Source organism: Hydra vulgaris, chromosome 02 (genome assembly GCF_038396675.1).
Source record: "Hydra vulgaris chromosome 02, alternate assembly HydraT2T_AEP".
Classification (NCBI taxonomy): Eukaryota; Metazoa; Cnidaria; class Hydrozoa; order Anthoathecata; family Hydridae; genus Hydra; species Hydra vulgaris.
In genome coordinates this window covers 17691676-17715046 of record NC_088921.1, presented here as the reverse complement: position 1 = coordinate 17715046, position 23371 = coordinate 17691676, and the positions used below count along the sequence as shown (strand labels likewise).

The 23371-nt window shown below is 27.4% G+C and overlaps 1 protein-coding gene across 1 annotated transcript; it reads left to right on the top strand.

Annotated features, from left to right (window-relative positions):
- The first annotated feature begins 21838 nt into the window (after positions 1-21838).
- LOC136075900 (uncharacterized) lies at positions 21839-22718 on the top strand. The gene is made up of 2 exons (XM_065789343.1): positions 21839-22087; positions 22167-22718. The coding sequence occupies exons 1-2, from the start codon at positions 21839-21841 to the stop codon at positions 22716-22718; spliced, it is 801 nt and encodes a 266-aa protein (XP_065645415.1).
- The last annotated feature ends 653 nt before the right edge of the window (positions 22719-23371 follow it).

Genomic DNA, 23371 nt, shown 5'->3' with positions numbered 1-23371 from the left:
CCTATATTTATGAACGGTGATGTACTGGATGAGTCATCTACTCTTCATCTTCTAGGATTAACTCATACTTCCGATATTTCTTAGAAAACATATATTAAATAAGTTGCTTCTTTCGGATTCTATTATCTATCTCTATAAATCTCAAATCCGGCTTTGTATGGAGTACTATTGCCTTATCTGGGGTGGATCTTCTAATGATGTTCTTTCCCTTTTAGACAAGGTGCAAAAACGCATTGTAAACATAGTTGGACTTGCTCTTGCAGCCAACCTCTAGCCGTTTTCACATCGTCGTAATGTTGCTTCTCTTTTACTTTTCTACAAATTCTATAATGGGCACTGCTCTAAAGAGCTAGCGTCTCTTGTGCCATCTACTAAAATTCATTCTCGTGGTATCCGTCAATTGTTATCTTGCTCCACAATCTTCATCTTTTCTCCTCCAGTAACTTCCAACTTTAATTAGTGGTTGCTTGAAGCCTTGTTAGAAGCGAAGATGTTTAAAAAAAAGTCAAACATTTTCATTTTCATTAGTATGATTATAATAGATTATGAGCGAGGTTAGGCAATTTTTAAAACCAGATGATTTTCCTGGTGTTAACTTGTTATTCAGATTAGCACTGATTTATTTTTTTATTGTTATACTACCAGAAGATTTCCAGACCAGGTTTACAAGCTCCTCCTACAATGAAATTGAGAGTTTTATATCCAAGCTTTCCTTCTCCAAGATAAGTCTTAAGCTTTGCGAAAAAACATACCTGTTCTGATATCGGATCAATTTAATGTCTAACGCTCTAGTCACTCTGAGTGTTGAACATATGCAACAAAGAATAAATATTTGATATATTGATTTTAGAGGCTGTTGATGTCTACAGGTGTGATGGTGTAGTGCATTGATATGTACCGTTTGGTCGTCTCGTATGGTCTCGTTATGTTTTCGTTCACTTTTAAATCGGGTGAATAGAAAGCTAAACACACTCACTCCTTGCGCTTATTGGCTAGCACATCAGAGCCAGACGTAAGACCTACAGAATGGATTTCAATTGATCGAATGCACACATTAGTCAACGTAGGCCACAAGCCATCACTCTTAGTCAAAAAAGCTTCTGCCCTGTGCTGGTGTTTAATGATGTGCTATGGAGTGAGATTTTAGATCCGAGCACATAGTCAGCGAGCGCTGATCCGACGTGCATTGTGGAGCATTGAGTGAACAATAACTCACGCTCTAGTCATACTAAACAAATGAATAAACAATGGTCTATGAGTAAACAAGTCAATATCGATCCGCTGGTTCATTAAAGGCAACCATGGCTAAAATTATCGCACCATACAAAAACAATAAAATAAGTAGATAACAAAATATAAAGATAAACAAACTATAGGATAAGATTGAATAGCTTTCCTTACCATCTTTTTTTTATATAGATTATATATAATATAAAACGCATAAAAAGATTATATCTTATAAACACTCCTTTAATTATATAAATTATATCAAATTTTTCAAAATTAACTAAAAATTAAATACCTCTAAAATTACCTAAACTTTTAATCAATAAAACATTTATCAAAAGGAAACCAATCGTTAATTTTTTAGGAGTAATACTAGATGACAATTTGTCATAGAAACCACATATAAAATACATAGAAAATAAAATCTCAATAAATATTTCCATCTTATATAAAACTAAACCATATCTTAACACTGCTTCCTTGAAAAAAACATACTTTTTATTTATTTATAGTTTTATCTCTTACTGTAATATTGTATGGGGTAGTACTAATTATAGTAAATTAAAAAAACTTTATAGTAAGCAAAAACACGCAGGATTGTATTTGGTGCACACAGAGCTTTTCATTGCGAACCTCTTTTAAGGAAGCTTGGTGCCCTAAGTATCTATAAACTTAATATACACCAAGTTCTACAATTCATGTTTAAAATAAAACATGGGCTTTCTTCTATTATATTTCAGACTTACTTTAGTGAAATCTCGCACAGGTATCATGCTAAATTTTCAATTAACAACTTTATTGTACCAAAAAGTAATTTAAAACTAAGTTCTTACCAAATCGAATATCATGGACCGTTTCTATGGAAACACTTTTCAAAATGTATTACAAAAAAGAAAACATTCAAAACATCTCCTTGGAACAATTCAGGAAAGAATCTAAGAGTCTCTTATTACCAAAATGATTTTGATTTAAAATATCTCTTTTAAAATAAATATAAAAATAATATAAATTATTTAAAAAAATAGTTATTGACACTACTTCTCTTTTGTTGCAGTTTTATTTTTATTTAATTTTTTTTGTTAAAAAACTTTACTAATCTTATGTTGTTGTTAATCTTTAATATATTGCGTTATATTTCAACACTAATATTTATATAGTAACTAACGTGTGTAAAATTCTTATTATGTACTTAGCTACTTTTTTTATTTGTATATAAACTGACGATTTTTTCAATGTAAATGGGGCTCGATGATGAGACAGTTTATATCTTCTGCTTGCTCCAGCTCTCTCATTTATTAACACGATTTATTTCATTGTAAATTTTAATATACGGATAATAATAATAATTAAGGAAAAAAAAATTGTTTAAAGGCTTATAAATTTTTGAAAACTGTTTTAGCAGTCGATGTCCTTGCGGATACCAGTTATGTTGCGTCATGTTACCATAACAAAATACTTGATTGAAAAAGCAAATACAAAGAAAAAAAACTAGCAAAAAAGTGCGCTTTAATGAGTAGTGACTTAGTCAAGATTTACACATTAGGGTGGAGCGATTTTCATAGCAAAAAAAAAAGAGTTTAAAAACCAATATTACTGAGACACGAATCAAAGTCTATTAATTATAAGATAAAAGTAAAAAAATATTTTTTGAATTTGATGAGATCTTGAGGGTCCTCTTTGGAATTTAAGTTCTTGACAGGTCCTAATATTTTTGAATTTTTTTTTTTCTAAACCATATCAACCTTGGACTCAAAAAAAGCAGAAAAAAAGGCTTGTTTCATAAATAATAGTTTTATTAAAAAAAATTTTTAGTGAAAAAAATACTTGCAAAAATATACCTTAAAACCCCCGTTTTGTTGAGGACGGGGGTTTTTAATGCAAAAAACAACTCTACTTTTTTAATTTTAATTTTTTAATAAAAACAAATATTATTTTCAAAATCAGCATATTATTTTGCTTCTTTTAAGTATCAAGTTGATATAGTTTAGAAAAAAAAAATTTAAACAATATTAGGACCCATCAAAAATTTAGAATCCAAAGAGGAACCTCAAGAACTCATCTAAACTAAAAAAAAAAGAGTAAGGTTCTTTTTTCACCAAAAGATATTAATTTGCTGGTCAGGCAAATCAAATTTCAAAAATTTTCAAAGTCGCTCCACCCTATTACACATGCATGAATTACCCATAGCTTAGAAATTATGCCCTTTTCCCGAATCCCCCTCCCCCGAAAATGTTTCATTATGGCCACTAACCGATTTCTGCTCAACAAAAAAAAAGAAATCAAAAAAATCAATGATTATTTAACAACCCCTATTAGCACTCATGCGGAAGGGAGCCCGTCTTTACACTACTGGTATACCCGCATGTTGACTATATTTGACCCTAAATATGATAGAACTACCCTTTTTGATATACGTGAAAAAAATTCCTTTTCCAATGCCCCACCACAAACACTGCCCACATACATCAGAGTATTACCTGAAGTGTTACCCAGAAGTGCCCTCAAACAGGCAATGGATTTGAATGCGCTACCTATCTCAAAATTTATCTTAAATCAACATGAAATGACTGTTCTTTGAGAAAGTAAATAATATAACTTACATTCAGCTTCAAAAAGTTTTTTAATTGCGTCATCAACTTGTTTTATTTGAGTTGGTGTTTAACTGGTCATCGCAAATTAGATTTTTTTTACAATATAGATTTAAATTTAATATGTAAATGTCAGGCCCGAAGAAACAAAAATTATTTGGGTATATCTGATTTTTTTAAACAACTTCTAACCCCCTCCCCTCTTTAGAAGTGGATTGGGAAGAGATTTCAAAAATCGAACAATTAGCCCATATTACAATGTATGTATATTTATGTATATATATATATATATATATATATATATATATATATATATATATATATATATATATATATATATATATATATATATATATATATATTTATATATATATATTTATATATATATATATATATATATATATATATATATATATATATATATATATATATATATGTATATATGTATATATATATATATATATATATTTATATATATATATATATATATATATATATATATATATATATATGTATACATATATATATGTATATATATATATATATATGTATATATATATATATATATATATATATATATATATATATATATATATGTATATATATATATATATATATATGTATATATATATATATATATATATATATATATATATATATATATATATATATATATATATATATATATATATATATATATATATATCCTGTGGAGTCCCGTCAAACGCGGTATTCCCATATGGTCATGAAACCAAAATTCCCGATTAAAAGTCTTATTCTTCAAATAAAATTAGGTAAATCATAAATTAAAATTTAGAAATAATTCTTAAAATTATTAAAAATTAGTTATTATTAAATACTAATAAAAAAATAACTTAAGAAATTCTAATTTATGGTGTAAAACTTGAAATAAAATTGCCAAACTATGCGATTGCGTAACTTTGAAAAACTTCTTAAATATTGGGTTTTTTTCCAGCGATTATAGGGAGTTTCTTGGCAACTTGCTGTAAAATACATTTTTAAAGTTTGCAATTAATTTATTGCAATGCCTTCCAACAACACCAAATATTATATTAAAAAGTTAGCAAGAAATAAAGTACGATCTAAAAAAAACAATTATGTTTAGTTTAACACCCAAAAATGCTATTTCCTTAAAAGTTTTGCCCATTCTAGCTGAAAATTAAAATAACTAATAAGTCTCCTTGCAAACTTTACTTCAAGTAGTACATGTACATTAGTCAACAAAGTTTATTCAAAATATTAGGAAGCCGTTTTTGAAATTTTGATCAATGGAAATATTACGTAAAGTTTTTTAGTTACCGTTTTCTTTTTTTGTTTGGAAATTTATATCAATGACGTCATTGGTTTATATCAACAAAATTAGGTGATTGCATCAGCTTTAACCTTTTTTTACTTATCGGCATCGACAAAAAATTTTTTTTACTTTTCTACTATCATTTTTTGACTAACTTTTTTTGAAAACCACCTCTGAAATATAAGTTAAATACAAAAAAAATTTATGATTTGAAGTTATAATCATATAAAATATGATTATAACTTATATATAATCATAAATTACAAATTGGTACTATAAAAATTTATTTAATCAGGAAAATAGATTTCTGTACTTTACACTATGTGTTTCGGGGTAGCCAAAATACACAAAAAAGTTGTCTCAGATTTTTGAAAACTAAATTCCTACTGCTTTAAAATACTCAGATTAAGGAAAATACAAAATATTTTTACTCTGGTGATAGTAATCCCAGAGATAGTGACCATCAAAGTCAAAAATGGTTGCCAAATTTAAGTTTTCAAAAAAAAAAATTTGTTTTTGTTGTTCTTGCAGTGTTTCGTGAATAATTTTTTTTCTGCTAATTTGTTTATATATTAAAGAGTATCATATTATATACGTCTTTAAGATGCTCAAAAAAAAAAAAATTTTTTTTTTCAATTTTCATGATGTTTTAAGCCGAAAAAAAAAGTTTAAATCATAACTTCCAACTTCCGTGAACTCGCAAAAAATAAAGTATCGAAAGGCATCACCAAATTATTATTAAATAACGTGGAACTGAGTCTATTTTTAAGAAATTAAAAAATTAGCTGCAACTTTTTGCGACTATGCGAGAAATTTCTCTTTGAAGTTTGCTTTACCTGGATTATAGCCAATTTTCAACTTTTTGTTTTCCCAAGTGTTAATTGATCAAAAGTCTATATAAGACTTTGCATTCAATAATCAATTGAAAATGTTAGTTTGTTATTGATAATTGACATTTAATTAGATAATTATTTACTCAATGTACCGATTTGAAAAGTGGAGAATGCAATAAGTGTTCAACGGTAATATCAAACAAAGATGGAATACTTCATCAATAATTAAACATTTAAAAGTTAAACATGGAATTTCATTACCAACACGGAAAGACATAGGAGAAAATTCTGGCACCAAACGATTTAAAACTATCAACACTTTCGTTTCCGTCGCAAGAAAGCCTTTAGAAGAAATTGTCTCTATAATGGCCGCTCTTGATGGTATATCAGTTAGGGCAATTAAAAAGTCTAGTTTTATTGTGGAAGTTTAGTAAAATCAATTTGTAATCTTCCTAAAGTCGAAAGGCGACGGTGCAAGTGTAATGATATAATTTGGACGAGAATCTCATAGTCTCTATAATTTGTGTTTGAATCACACTATACACTTAGCTGTTTGTGATGTACTGTATAAACAGAAAATTATTAACGTCTTGCAAGATGATGATGACGTTGATGGAGATAGAAATGATCATGGTCAAGATGAAAATAATGATGATCAAGATGAAAATTATTATTCTAACGAGAGCGACGGTGATGTTGAAGAGTACGGACAAGTTGAATTAACAAATTTAGACAATGTAGAAGAAAATATAAAAAGTCTTCGTATAAATGTTAAATTTTTTAATAGTTCTTCTGTAAGAAACAATATTTTGCAAGAAAAGATCAAAATAGTTTTAAGTAATGAACTTCAGCTAGTGTTAGACGTAAGAACTCGTTGGAACTCAATGATCGAAATGATATCTATATTTTTAAAACTATTTTATATTATCAAAGAAGCTCTGCAAGATATTGGAAGTGTACATTTAATAGAAAATATTAATATTGAATTATTAAATGAATTGGAAAATACTCTAAAGCCTATTGAATTACCTGTTGAAGCTCTTAGCAGAGACGATGCTAATCTTGCAACAGCCGGATTAGCAATTAATTTTATGTTAAGAAAATTAAAAGAATCCAATGGTAATTTAAGTAGAGAGCTATTAATGACAATGAAAACTCGAATAAATAGCTGTAAAAACCAAGAAATAGAAGAGCTATTAGATTCTCTTGTAAATGGTACTATGCCTTCAAAGAAAATACAAATATTTACTACAGATTTACTGAAGAAATTATTTAGTGAGATTGAAGAACAGCAAAACACACATGAACAGGGGTATTCCGCTGAAAATAACAAAAATACTACAGGAAACACATTACCATTAACACTGGAGGAAGAACTACATAAGATATTAGAAATGTTCAATTTTGCCAAGTTGCGAAGATAAATTAGCTGATATTAAAAAAGAATTTTTATTATTTTAAAAAACTAAAAAAAGAACTGTATATTTAGAAAAATTGTATCAAGCGTTAATAACGATTAAACCAACATCTACAAATTCCGAACGAACATTTTCTGTAGCATCAAAAGATAATTGTTTTGTTTTGTATTTAACACTTGCAAGTATTTTAATTGAGTTGAGTTTATTTTTGCTAGTATATTTACATGCATTTTATAAAATGCGATATTTTTAAAAAGGTAACGTCAAGTTTATTTGGTAGTTTAAGATTATAAAAAAAGTATAGAATAGTATATTTACGTTAGACGTTTAACTGGCTAAAAGTTGTTTTATTATCCTTAACGTATACGAAATCCATTTTTTAAAATCGACGTGAGAACAAAAAATCCTTTCATGCTATAGTTAAAATTGCAAGTTAAAAAGACGTAATGAATCCGGACCCGATAAATATTATACAAAAAAGCTCTAAAATTTCAGCCTTTCTCCCCTTCTCCCCCTCCTGCCCCAAACGAGAGAGCTACAAGTTAATATTCTTATATTAGGACTTATATTCATCAATAAATTTTAAATTTTATAGTAAAACACTTAAGGGTTCAAAAAATATGACCGTAAAAAGTTTAAAGCCAACTCAACTTGAGGAGGTTGCAAATTTTATTTGGTCATAATTTTTGAACACTGAGAAATTATAATATAAAACTTAAAATTTCTCGATGAATATAAGTCTAGTTAAAAATAGTACAAAAAATATTTAATCAACGTATATCTCGAAAACCTAAAAATACTGGCGCCACCCCTGGCTTGTGAACAATGTTCTTTTGTAATTAAACGATATTTGTTGCTGTTCTTGCTGAAATTTTGAAATTGAAACTTTATTTCAATTTTGCAATTTTTGTATAAAAAAATAATAATAAAATTGAACTAGCAACAAATGTGAAATATAAAATTTACGAGCTCGTGGTACTATTTCGATTTACTATTTCAAAACCTTTTCTATTTTTCTATTTTTAAAACATTTCTTTTGATGACACAATTTGTTACATGATGGTGTAAGAATTCGTCTATAAAGGACGTCAAGCAGAATTTAATACGTTTGTGTTTGAGAAATGCGTAATTAATTTAGTTGTTTTCTCGATTTGTTCCTGTATCAAAAAATAAATCTATTTACAGGAATGCCCACCAGTGAAAAAGAAATATATATTCAAAAGAACACTCTTAAAATAAAAGCAACAATGATTTATTAAGATTAAAAATAAATCAAATATACAATTCTTAATAATAAATTATTCTATTAAGAGCCTTTCTTCAATCAAAAATACGCAAGGTTATCACTGGGGCACTTTACTTTTAGATTATAAAATTATATATTTACACATTATTTACAAATCTATTATTAAAAATAACTAAACTACTCATTGCAAAATTTTATATTTATATTGTAACAAATATATTATAAAATATCACACAGATTATAGTAAAATATTTTTATATTATAATATGCAATTTTAAGTTATATAAAGAGGTATTTAGACGCATTCTAAATGCCCCATTATGTTAAAAAAAAAGTAAGTTTTAAAACCTTCATTTTATTAAATCCTGCTGATAAATACATAAAGTCTGAAAAAACTCAACAAAAAAAAAGTATTTGTTAATATAACAATTACAGCATAGCATTTTATATATAAAGAAAGATAACACTAAATCTGTGTTATTGGCACTGTACTATGGTGCTTAACCATATAATTTTTTAGGCGCTAAAATAAATAATATGCCCACTCAAATTCATATGAAGTTAATGGAAAGGTAGCAAGTAAATTTTTAATGTTTTCACAAGCAGGAAAATTTATCCCTTTTAACAACTCAGTAATGTTAAAATGAATATCACCTTTTTTAAATATAACCAAAAGGCTTTGCATAAATGAAGCTCACAAGGTTAAAGCATGGGAATTCAGTAACTCTCTTCTATAAAATTTACTAAAAGATATGATGAAGCCCTTCTAGTATATCGAAAAAATTGAACTTCTGATATCATTTTTGTAGGAACAAAGTTTTTGAAAAGTATCCAAAACAAAAGTTTTTCCACCCAACGAGTTCTGCAAAATTGCTATCATTGTTTTCATAACAGCCAACGGAAAAGTACTTTCAAGATGTTCCTCTAAGATTTGTTGCCTGGTAGGTAAAAGTTTAAAAAGTATGATACCTCATTAAAGTGTGCCAAAAGATACTTGACTTATTGCTTTTTGTACAAGGCACAAATAGCTAAGTTAAGTCTATGACTGTTGCAATTTATTTTAAATGCTCTTTTAAACCGCTAAACAAGAAGCAATTATATTTACTCTAAACAAGAAGAAAATTTTTTAAAAGTGTAACAGAATTTTTTCAAAAGTATAATAAAACTTAAATTTAATTTAGATTTAATAGACCGTTAAGTAAAAAGTTATTTTTATACTTAATTTTAAAATATTATAGTAACCTTTTTTTTTGAATTCAATTTTATTTTTTTGGCACGTCTACAAATGTATTAGACGTACCCGAGATCCGCGCCTGGTATTTGACAATAAATTTTAAAGAGAAAATTATTTTTTTCTCTCTAAATTTTTCTCTTATAATTTTTTCAAGATTTAAGATTTAGTATTGTTTAGTTAAGGTAAATTCTAAGTTTTTGAACAAATAATTAGTAACTATCAGTGAAATCACTTTTAATATCTTGTATTACAAGATATTAAAAGTGATTTCACTGATAGTTACTAATTATTTGTTCAAAAACTTAGAATTTATCCCTCGTTCAAAAACTTAGAAATTATCTCCCGCAACGTTAAGTATAATAGTTATTGAAAAAAGTAAATTGTTAAAATTAAACAACAATAAATTGCATATGCTAAAAGTAACTAAAATAAATTGTCTTACAACTTGTAAGACAATTTATTTTAGTTACTTTATTTTAGTTAGCTAAAAGTAACGAAAATAAATTGTCTTACAACTTGTAAGACAATTTATTTTAGTTACTTTTAGCATATGCAATTTATTGTTGTTTAATTTTAACAATTTACTTTTTTCAATATCTATTAATTAATTGCGTCGCATCAGACTAATCGCTATTACGCAAACTATCAAATTTTATCATTAAGAAAAATGCTAATAGCTATATAATGATTAGCTCGGAAGCACGTCATTAAACATTGGCATTTTCAAGCCTGAAGGTTATATAGACTTTATAAACTTATAGTTTATTAAGTCATTGATATCTAATAAACTATGAGTTATACATGTTTGTGAGTAAAAAAACAAAAACAATTTTGTAGTTTAAATATTAATATTAATGTTGTCAATATTAAATATTAATATTAAGTTGGTTAATATATTTCTGTCATAGCGACATACTGCGTATGAGAAAGATTCATCTGTTTAATTGTAAAAGGTGTTTAAAACAGAAAAAAATTAATGCTACAATTTCGTTCTTTATATATTATTTTAGTGTTGTCTCGTTAACAAATTACTATGACACTGTTCTTGTTAACGTATTTTTATGACACTGTTCTTGTTAACGTATTATTATGATACTGTTCTTGTTAATGTGTTGTTGTGATGTTGTTCTTTACATATCATTTTATTAGTTTAATAAAATACTAAATATCTCTTTTAGTTAATGACGTTTTCTTTCAATGACTTCCGGTTAACTTAACGACACTTGTACGCTTTTTCTTCTTCTTTTTCATAGTAACTTGCTCCATGTTCAAAACATCGCTACTAATTGGCGTTAAATCAAGGTTGTTTGGAGTGCCTGAAATTAAGTAAATTGTTTATTGTAAATAATATTTTCATAATATAAATATAATATAAAAATGTTTTCATAGTATATTTATTTTCTTAAGCATGTTTTATATTTATTTTCTCCCGCAACGTTAAGTATAAACCATTTCGCACGGCAATCTATGGTTTAAAATTCCTTTAAGTTTGAAATATCTTTAGTAAAGATATTTCATGCATAATTTGCGAATAAGCTGTAAAGATTCTTTACAACTTATTCGCAAATTTTTCATGTTCTAAGTTCCGTAATATTGCGCAAAACGTTATGAATAAATCATACATAACATGTTTGTTAGTTCGTTTTAAAGTTTTTTGGGTAGGTCCAAAAAACTATGCCTACCTCCCCCTCCCATTTTTTTTTAGTTTTGACCAGATTGAGTGTATTATACAAAAATGTTTTAATAATATTTTAAATGACATCGCTAATTAAATGACGTCACTAGCATCGCTTAAATGGTCTCTAAATTTGAAAATATGATTTTTGCAAACAAAAAAAATTAATTTTCGAAAATAGTCAGTTGTAGTAATGTAATAATAGTTGTAATAATATATACAGGTTATAATTTTTTAAATACAAGATTTTGCTGTGTAAACTTTTTTATATAATTTTATAAATAACTTTTAATTATAAATAAACTTTATAAATACTTCAAGTCAAAAAACTTATTGTAACTTTTTGTTCAATGCTAAATAATGTTTTTACAAAGATGTCTAGCAATGAAATAAGCTGTTTAACAAAGGGTAGTTAAGACATTTTTAGAAATTATACTTTTATTATATTTGAATTTTATTTAAAACACAATTCATAAGTTTGACAAACTTGTTAAAAACTTGTTTGCTATCTATAGACTATGTGTGAAAAACTAAACCATACCATTCAGACTTTATCTACCATTTTGCTTTGCAACTTCTTCTTACTACTCTCTTATAACTTCTTAGAAAATGATTGTTGCTTTTAATGTTTCAGTATTATTAGATTGAAGTTCATTTTTGAAATTCAGACAGTTAAGTGAAATTTAACTAGACTTCCCACAGGTTAAACTCACGTAATAAAGCCTTTGCTTGGCAATAATAAAGAAACCTAATAAAGCCTTTGGTTAAATAAAAAGCACTTAAAGATATGATGTGGTCTTTCCAACTAGCGTAACAAAACACTGAATTTCTGCAATAATTTTTAGAAGAAACTGAAGATTAAAACAAAGAAATTAAAACGCAGGTGCTTTATAGCACTTTAAAATTGTATCATCAAACATTGTGTTAAACTCAGTACTCAGATGGTATAGCAAAGAAACAGTAATAACTAACTTAAAATAACTTGAAATGCAATTTTTAAGCTTCAAAGCATATTATGAGGAGTTAATTAACAATACTTCTAAGTATAGAGACAAAATCTTTTAATTCTTAAACAAGATTCAAACTATAAAAAATATCATTATATTACTAGGTACGCGTAAATCCGACCTTAACGGAACCTTTTTCTTTGTCCAAATTTTGTGCCATTCTTTTTTCTGTATTTTTAAGAGCGGTATGATGAGAAGATGTTTCTCTGTGCTATTTTTATAGCCGTTTGTATCAATATAGATTTTTTTTTAAATACTAGAAGAGTTTAACTTTAATTCTACACGAAAATATTTTTTGTAAAATTATGTTTATAATGAATTCATTGTTGTTTGAAACTTCCTTGTTGTTTGTGCATCAGGTATGCATTGAGAATTGCTGAGATTTTTTTCTAATATATTCAGACATCAGCAAAAATCTTTTTTCTTGCTACCTGCCAAATTTCATGAAAAAAAGCACCCCAGACACCTTACAAATCACCCAAAATATGTACTTATTTTTGACTTGAGTTCGCTATACACACGGGGCACAATACTTGGTCCTCTGCTGCTCTTTTATATAATAATGGCATCCACTTATCCTCTAAATTCCTTAATTTTGTTCTTTTTGCTGATGGTACTAATACTTTTTTTTCGGGATCTAATTTAAACTTTGTTTTTCTACTGTAAACACAAAGCTAATAAATTTAAATGACTGGTTTAAAGCCAAAAAACTGTCCGTAAACATTAATAAAACTAAATGCATTCTTTTCACAAAATCTTCGAAAACTGATAACATACCCCTGAAACTTCCGGATTTATTTATAAACAACATTAAAGCTGAAAGAGCTCATTTAATGAAAATCCTAGGCATAATATTGGACGATCATTTAAATTAGAAAAATCATATCCAATTAGTGGAAAACAACATTTTAAAAGCTCTTGGGATCCTTTTCAAAACGAAGCACTTTTTTAATATAATGTGCTTAAAAAGCTTGTATTTTTCATTTATTCATAGCCACATTATTTATTGCAATATATCGTGGGCAAGTAAATTTTCACCATCTTTAAAAAAATTTTTAGCTAAAAAAAGCAAGCGGGCCGCTTAGTTTTGAATGCAGGTAGATGCGCATTATAAGTAAATGCGCATGCGCCGAGCCTTTATAAGTAAAGATGAATAACAAAAGAACAATAAAATATTGTTTTAAATATTTATGAACTAAACATCAAAGTCTGATATTTATGCCTAAAATTCATAACAACTTGCTTCCAACATATTTTCAGCCTCAATTCACCATAATTAAACACAAATACTCCACAAGTGTATTCCATTGGCAGTTTCCTTATCCCTACAACATCCCTTAAAAAATAAGACTTCTCAATTACATGTCGAGGACCACGTTTGTGGAACTATATCCTGAATAAAGACACAAATAACGAAACTTCAATTGAACTTTATAAAAAAACAATTAAACGAAATTAATTACATTTAAATAATAAAAACATTCTTTTGTATTTTTAAAAACACTTATATATTGATTTGTTAACACGTATATATGCATCTTTTAACTTATGTATATTTTATGAACTGTAATTTGTTATAATATGTATAAAACTTGTTATATGTACAAAATTTTTAATATTTGTAAACTTATATAACGTATATTTTAGGAACTTAATACGTAAAACTTTATTGACATTTTTACGAACATAGGAGCAGGGTGATAAGACACATTGTCTTCTACTTGCTCCGGTCAGAATATAAAGATTAAATTTCTAAGTTTTACAAAAAATATTGTAAAATGATTGTTTATTGACGAAATTTATATATATATATATACATATGTATATACATATGTATATATATGTATATATTTCCGATGGGCATGCTATCGGATAAATCTGCCCACCTTTTGCGGTGTGGTAAAGCTAGTCGTTTTGTGAAATTATTTTTTTGTGTGAGGTAGTGTTTGTATAATAGAACATTTTGGCAGAAAAAAATAATTAAAAATATTATTTAGTTTCAAAATGTCAACCGAGCAAACTTTACAAAGATTTTTGATTGTGAACAAACACTTAAAAAATCCAACTTTATCGAATAGAAAGTTGGCGAAATCATTAAAAATATCAAGAAGAACTGTAGATACTGTTCTTAAACGGTTTACAAAACAGAAAATTATTCAGAGAAAACAAGAAAGTGGTCGAAAAAAACGCACAGCAAATCCTAGAGCTCTCGAACGGTTGGAGACTTCATTGGAAAAACATCCTGATTGATCTAATAGATATCGAGCGAAATAAATGAAGGTTTCCAATTTTTTTTTTACACAAATGGCGACAGAGACTTGGATATCAAAGTTTTAAACAAAATTCAACCGCAAAGAGTCGAGCTCGAAAGTTGTATGACAACTTGTTAACAAAACATAATGGATGCATTTTGATGGATGACGAAACTTATGTTAAAATGGATTTTAAACAAATTCCTGGGCAGTGCTACTATGCTTCTAAAATAAGAGGAAATGCGAGTGAGTAATGACTGATAAATTTTCGAAAAAATTGATGATTTGGCAGGCACTTTGCTCTTGCGGCAAAAAATCGCCAATTCATGTTTGTTTGGGCACAATGAAATCTACTGAATACGTGAAATGTTGTCTTTCTCTTATAAAACGACTAATTAAAGCTCATAGAAGTACTTCAGTATTGTTTTGGCCTGATTTGGTTACAATACATTACTCAAAAGATGCTCAAAAGTTTTACGATGATAATGGAGTGATGTTGGTTCCGAAAAAGATGAATCCTCCAAACTGCCCCGAATTACGTCCTATTGAAAAATATTGGGCCATCAAAAAAAGAAATTGAAATTAAGTGGAAAAGCTGCTAAATAAAAGTGCTAAAACTTACAAAAATCACTCTGTTCAGAAACTTATGGGAGGCATCAAAAAGAAAGTCAAAATTTTCTGTAAAACTTAATTTTTTTTTTTTCCTTTTAATATGTAATCTTTACAGTCTTAATTTTTCAGAAATATATTGATTTAAATACATTTAAGCTTTTTTACATCCTTTTTTGATCAAGAAAGATGGACAGATTTTTCCGAAAACATGCCTTATATATATATATTTATATATATATATATATATATATATATATATATATATATATATATATATATATATATATATATATATATATATATATATATATATTATATATATATATATATATATATATATATATATATATATATATATATATATATATATATATATATATATATATATATATATATATATATATATATATATGCATATATATATATATGCATATATATATATACAGTTGCGGACAAAACTACGTGAACGATTGCAGATAGTTTTTTGAAACAAAAGTTTCAACACCTTAAAAAAAGTTTTTTCTCTAATACTATATATGATTGGATAGAGCGTTTTTTGCTCTATAAGATTGTGTAAAGTGTATTCTTTAATAATACGTATAAAATCATACATGTATAAACGTTAAAATAGTTTCGAAAATTTTGAGCAACAAAACCACGTGAACGATTTATAAAAGCGTCATTTTTGATGCAAATTATATTATATTCACATCGAAATCAGTGCTTTTAAAAATCGTTCATGTGGTTTTGGTATTCTAAGAACTTACAATCATTTAAATTTCTCAAGATTATTCTGTTTAACATCAAAAAATTAAAAAAATTAAACTATAATGGTTCGTCAAACTGATTCAAAAATCGAAAGCTTGGTTTTGCGTTTGCGCAAAGAAGAAAAATGGTCCATTGGGCAAATTGCAGCTCATGTGAAGATGTCAAAAGGTGGAATACATAAATTTATACACCGAGAAAAGAGCAAAAAGATCGTTAAGAAAGGTGGTCGTCCACGTATTACGGATAAGCGGTAATATTCCTTTAATTTTATTTTTTTTTAATATTTAATCTTAATAATATTAATGTTAATGTTAATTTTAATGTTTAACATTTTATTTTTTAGTACTGATCGAAAAATTGTGCGAAAATCTCTTGAGAATCCACATTTGACAGCCCCTGAAATTCGTCTGCAAACAGGCATGGAAAACGTAAGCACACGAACGATTCAAAGGCGTTTAAACGAAGGAGGTCTTTATGGGCGCAGACCTGCAAAGAAACCATTCCTTAAGCCCAGGCACGTCAAAGATCGCCTACAGTTCGCTAAAGATCACTTAAACTGGACGGTTGAAAATTGGAAAACAGTTTTGTGGTCGGATGAAAGTAAATTTAACATGGTTTGCAGCGACGGTCGAGGTTATGTTAGGCGTCCAGTAGGTAAAAGATTTGCAAAAGAGTATACAATAGGAACTGTAAAATTTGGGGGTGGCAATATAATGGTTTGGGGGTGTTTCTCCTGGGCTGAAATTGGTCCGTTGTACCGTGTAAACGGTATAATGGACCAACTACAGTACAGGGAAATATTATCTAATCAAATGTTGCCACACGCTTTAGAAAAAATGCCTCACAATTGGGTTTATCAACATGATAATGACCCTAAACATACAGCTTTGACTGTAAAAAATTGGCTCATAAATAATAGCATAACGGTTTTGAAGTGGCCTGCCCAATCTCCCGACTTAAATCCAATCGAAAATTTATGGATTGAAGTTGAGCGACGCTTGGGAGGTCGCAAATTTCAAAAACCGGATGAACTTTTTCGAGCCGTACAGTATGAATGGGAGGCATTACCAAAACAGTTACTAGAAACTCTTGTAGAATCTATGCCAATACGGTGCAAGGCCGTTATCGATTCTAAAGGCTATGCAACTAAATATTAATGTTTTTTTTTTTTTTTAATCTATTATTTGTTGATGTTAGTAAAATTATTCTTTTACGTTTGTATAATCGTTCACGTGGTTTTGTCGCGCAAAATATTTGATGCTTTTTGAACATTTAGATATGTTTAATTTTAAACAAATTATTAGAGAATACACTTTACACAGTCTTATAGAGCAAAAAACGCTCTATCCAACCATATATAGTATTAAACTATAAACTTATTTTAAGACATTGAAAATTTCATTAAAAAAAACTATTTGCAATCGTTCACGTAGTTTTGTCCGCAGCTGTATATATATATATATACATATATATATATATATATATATATATATATATATATATATATATATATATATATATATATATATATATATATATATATATATATATATATATATATATATATATATATATATATATATACATATATATATGTATGTATATATATATATTAATGGAAAGATCAAGAAAAATCCAATGGCAAGTGTCAACATTAAAAAAATGTCACCCCCTTATTCAAATTTATAAAAATATATACAATTATACATTGTACAAAATGGTTTTTTTAATCAGAAATACAAACATAAAGGTTTTAGTGTTCATTTGTCAAAAGAAATTTAATGTTAATTTTATCAATGCTTTGGCACAATGGAAGTAAATCCTGCAGAACTTTAATTGCACGTTCAGCACAAATGTTTGACCTTTGAGTTGGGATTGGAGTCGGCTATACCGACCAAAAAGTCCTTAAAGTCTTTATTGCCTTTGAGTGATCTTTGCAAACGGCTGCGAAATTATTGTAGTTATCCTGATTATAAACCTGACCAGAAAACCAGATGCCACTCCACGTGCCACTAATAAAGTCACATGATGACTGACCTTTGGCAGACTGTCAAAATTCTGGAAGTAAAATATAAGCTAGCAAAGCATAGATTGCTCGGCTATTCCATCTTGCATTGTTTATATTTGGCAAAGTTCTGAAATTTACTTTAGGGAATAATCCTGTTTTCTTAAACTGTCTGTAACAAGTGATCAAGTGATGAAGGAAAGCCATATCATCTCTCCAAACAATTTTTTCTTCTTCCTTCAGAACATCTCCAGAAATGTCAAAAGATGCTTTCAGTTGCTGGTACTCTTCTGTTATTCTACTAATGAACCAATAATTGAGATTAGGCGAGGTTGTTGCTGCTTCAAAATAATCATTCATCACATGTTTTAGTAATGTATTAAGAACATGATGCTGGCATCCAATATAAAGAGGTTTGTCTAATCCAAGCTTAACAAAATGCTTCTGAAGTAGTGTGACTGCCCCAACAGATTTTCCTGTATTTGCGGAGGTTGTATCAGAAATTATTAACTTAGTTGCAGGCCATAGCTTATATTCATCAAGCACAGTTTTTATTCCATTGAATATTGTTTCACCTTTTCCATCGATCAGTGCAAGAACTGCTAGATTAACTTCCATATTTTCATTTTTTAGAACTACAACCTGGTACTCTGTATTCTTTATGTGCTTCCCATCAAAGTGCAAGCTCCAGTTTTCGTTTCTTAGAGTTTCAATAAAATGTTCTTTTAATTTTTCTCCTGCTTTCATTGTGGCTTTGTAAACACCACTTTGACTTGGAGTTGGAATAGAAATTCCATCTCTGCAAGAGTTTTGCAGACTGTGTGTGCCTTTCTTGAACTCAGTTTTGCTTTTGTCACCAAATTTTATTGCATAATCAGTTTTTTGTCTTTTACATGTTGTTGGAGCCTCTGAATCTTGAGAACCACTGTCAGAATCTTGTTTTTCTTCTTCAGTGCTAAAATATTTTTCATCTTTACTGCTTACTTTATCCTTAGTATCTTGACTGACTTTTTGCTTAATCAACTTTAGTTTTCTAGGATGAACTCCTTGCGTATCTTCAATTGCGGTGCAGTAGCTAGCTCTATCATTTGTTGACATCTGAAGATTATAGAAGGCTTTATCTTCCTGGCACAACCATTCTCCATTTTCACCAGTTACGTTGAACAAGTTGGTAAAGTCTTGCGTTCCTGGTTTTCTGCTGTCTTTTTCATACTTGTTTAGTACATTCTCAATTTTTCTTTTTTTTTGTAGATTTGCCTTTTTGAATTGGAAGATTCAGTTTTTTCCATAAGATTTTTACTTCTTTGACCAATATCACAACTCTCTCCTGTCTACTTTTCACATTTGCAGCCAAACACTTATATCTGTCCAGGATATGCTGTTCTGTTGGCATTTTGTTCATTTGATCAAGACTGTCAACAATCTATGCATACTTTCTTGAATTCTCGGCTGTTTCAAACCTCACCAAATTTGATTCCCATAGTTTCTTATTCAAATCTGAAGGAAGACTATTTTTAGACATCTTGACTATAGTCTTGTCGAATTATAATTTGAGTGTAAATTTAAATATCTACAAATAAACAAATCTTATGAGTTTTGGTTATCAAAAGAAGTTTATAAAATATCAAAAGTCAGGTGATGATAACAATTATAATATATAATATGAAAGATTATGTAATAAGAATGCATACATTTAGCAAAGTCACACCAGCAATAAACTGAAGCTGTGATACCTTAAACTGTACTGTATCTAACAATAGATTCACTATGAGTCATAAAAAAACATGCCACTGAACTTATTGCAATAACTTTGCTCATTGTGAACCGATTTTAAAAATGGTGTCTTCTTCAAGTAGAGAACAAGAACAATACTTGACTAATATAAAATATTACTTTTTAAATTCTTTTTTATTATCTCAACCTAGAATTTTTAAACTAATTTTAACTTCTATATAAGAAATCAGACAATTTTTCTGTTGTTGAAGTTTGGAGTATTCGTGTACAGTCAGTTTTTAGAATTGGGTCACCATCAGACGAATGTTTTTCTGCAATTCAATTCTTAACAAAACCTGAAATTTTGTTAGGCATCAGACCAAATTTGACAAAGTTATGGTAGAAAGTTCAGTGGCATGTTTTTTTATGACTCATAGTGTAGATGGGAGAAAACAGTTTTCAGCTTAGGGGGGTGAACTTTTTTAAGATTTAACACTTTCAAATGGTATTTCCAGTTATAAAATGTAATTTCTCCACTCATAGTGGCATGGGAAACCAAAAATTGCCAAAAAAAAGTTTTAGTTATACCTTTAATATATATATATATATAAATATATATATATATATATATATATATATATATATATATATATATATATATATACATATATATATATATATATATGTATATATATATATATATATATATATATATATATATATATATAAATATATATATATAAATATATATATATATATATATATATATATATATATGTATATATATATATGTATATATATGTATATATATATGTAAATATATATATGTATATATACATATATATATATATATATATATATATATATATATATATATATATATATATACATATATATATACATATATATATATATATATATATATATATATATATATATATATATATATATTTATATATATATATATATATATATATATATATATATATATATAATAAAAGCTGTTACTGATTTTTCTTTGGATGTTATGAAATGTGAACTTGTGGCATGGATACAAAAATTTTAATTCCTGTGGTTTTGTGTCTCAAAAATTGTCATAAAATATCAATAGAATATTTAATGGTGCAACCTCTGCTACTGCTTCTGCTACTAAAGTTAATAACAAATATTTTATATATACTATTCTTACATATACTATTATATATATATTTATATATACTATATTATATATATTTATATATAATCATAATATACATTTAAACATTATTAATCTTCAAATGTTTATTATGATACACCCTTCCCCAAGTGTATAATGATTGTCATCAAATCCTTTCAAAACATTGCTAGCCAAATCACTGCATGCTCAGTACAATGATTTCTCCAATACCTTAACTGTTTAGCATATAAAATATTGTTTTTATTAATAAATTTATATATTCTTTTATACATAATACGTTCGAGAACCATTAAAAAACAAGAAAGAATTGAGATAGGTCTGGAGTTTGATTTTAAAAAATCGTCGCCGTTTTTATAAATTAGAATTATTTTAGCAAGTTAATTGATTTAGAAGGTCCCCGTTTTTTAATCAAAGTTTAAAAATAATGAAAAGAGGCAATTCAATAATATCAAAGACACTTTTCAAAACATTTGCATTACTGTTATCAAGACCTGGACTTTTATTTGTCTGATGCAAGTCAAAGGCTGAACAAAGTTCTTCAATGGAAAGTTCCGAATTGTCCATAATAAAATCTGATTTTTTCAAAAAAGACTGGAGTGTTTTGCTACTTGGAGAGATTTCTTCGGCTAAATTTTCCTTAACAACGAACATGGAAGTGAACGGACGTGTTTATGCAGCGCGGTTGTTTTAAAGTAAAAAAAAAAAAAAAAAGTAGAAAAAGTATACTTCAAAGAATTGTATATACACTTTAAATAATAAAATAATATAATGGATAAATTATTATCAATCGAAAATATTGAGAAAATGGTAGCTGGGAAAATGCTAGAAAATCAAAGAAAAGTTATTTTGGAGAAAACAGAGCAACTTTTAAAAGACCAAGAAAAAAACTTTGCTATTATTACTTCTGCAAACATGAACATTTTAACAGAGAGACTAGATAAACTTGAAAAAGATACAATTAAAAACATAACAAAAACTAACGATATTGCAAATGATTTGAACGCTACACGTCAAAAGGTAGTATTTTTAGAAACCGAATTCAATGAGATTTATTAAGAAATTTATTTCTGCGCAAGATGATTTAATTTCGTCAAAGTTTGAAACAGTGAAACAGAACACAAAAAAAATTAACATTGAAGTTAAAGATAAAAGTGAAATATTAAAAATCAGGAACAAACTAAGAGTGTTGGAAGATCGTTCACGTAGGAACAACTTGAGAATTGAAGGGATAAAAGAAAGCGAAAATGAATCATGGTTAGAATCTGAATGTAAGTTGCATAAATTATTTAAGGAATGCCTTGACATTAAAAATATAAAAATCGAAAGAGCACATCAATCTGGACCGAGATATATCAAGAAACACAGACCGATAGTCCTAAAGTTATTAAATTATAAAGATAAAACTGAAATACTTAAAAAATCGTGTAAACTCAAAGAAAAAAACATCTTTATAAATGAAGATTTTAGTGCTGAGACTACAGAAATAAGGAAGGGTTTAAGAGAACGAATGAAAAAACTAAGGGAATCCGGCAAATTTGCTATCATATCATACGACAAACTAGTCATTCGTGATTGGACTGCGAAGAAACGAGATGCTGTTTCCACTAAATCTATAAAAGTATTTATTTATTTTTTATTTTTTAACTAATTTTTAATCTTAATTTTATATTTTAAAATGGATGATAATTTATAAATTAAACTTTGTGATAAAAATGTCACACTTGTGATAATGATGTCACTAATTATTTTAACCTAAAATCGTTAGAAAGCAAATACTATTCAATTTCTGAATCTAATTTCTATCTTCAACAAAATCAAAACACATTTTCAATTTTAAACATTAATATTCGAAACCTAAACAAAAATTTTGATGATTTTAAACTTCTAATTCATGAATTAAATCACGATTTTAAACTAATCTGACTTACTGAGACCTGGTGTAAATAATAAAAATAAAAATAAAAAACCTGATGTAAATAATAAAAAAAAAAAAAAAAAAAAACATTTACATTTGTACTTTACATTTGGAAAAATATTCAAGTTTAATCTTAAGAAAAACTTATTTCTATTTTTATCACACATATATACTATGGCAGTAACACTTAAAGAAATAAAAACAATGTTAAAAGAAATGTTTAAAGAATTCAAAAAAGAAACTGAAGAAATGTTTCGTAAACAAGAGAAAACTGTTATCGATATTATAGGCGCTAATATAAAAATCATTAACGACAGAGTAGACAAAGCTGAGATAAATATCAACGTGAATGTAAACAAAATTAAAGAACTCTCAAAGGAATTGGA

Bases quoted from the DNA above. Each gene is read 5' to 3' on its own strand.
- LOC136075900 (XM_065789343.1), top strand. From the start codon at position 21,839: ATGGATAAATTATTATCAATCGAAAATATTGAGAAAATGGTAGCTGGG. The intron at 22,088-22,166 runs GTAGTATTTTTA...ATTTCGTCAAAG, and splicing joins TGAACGCTACACGTCAAAAG to TTTGAAACAGTGAAACAGAA.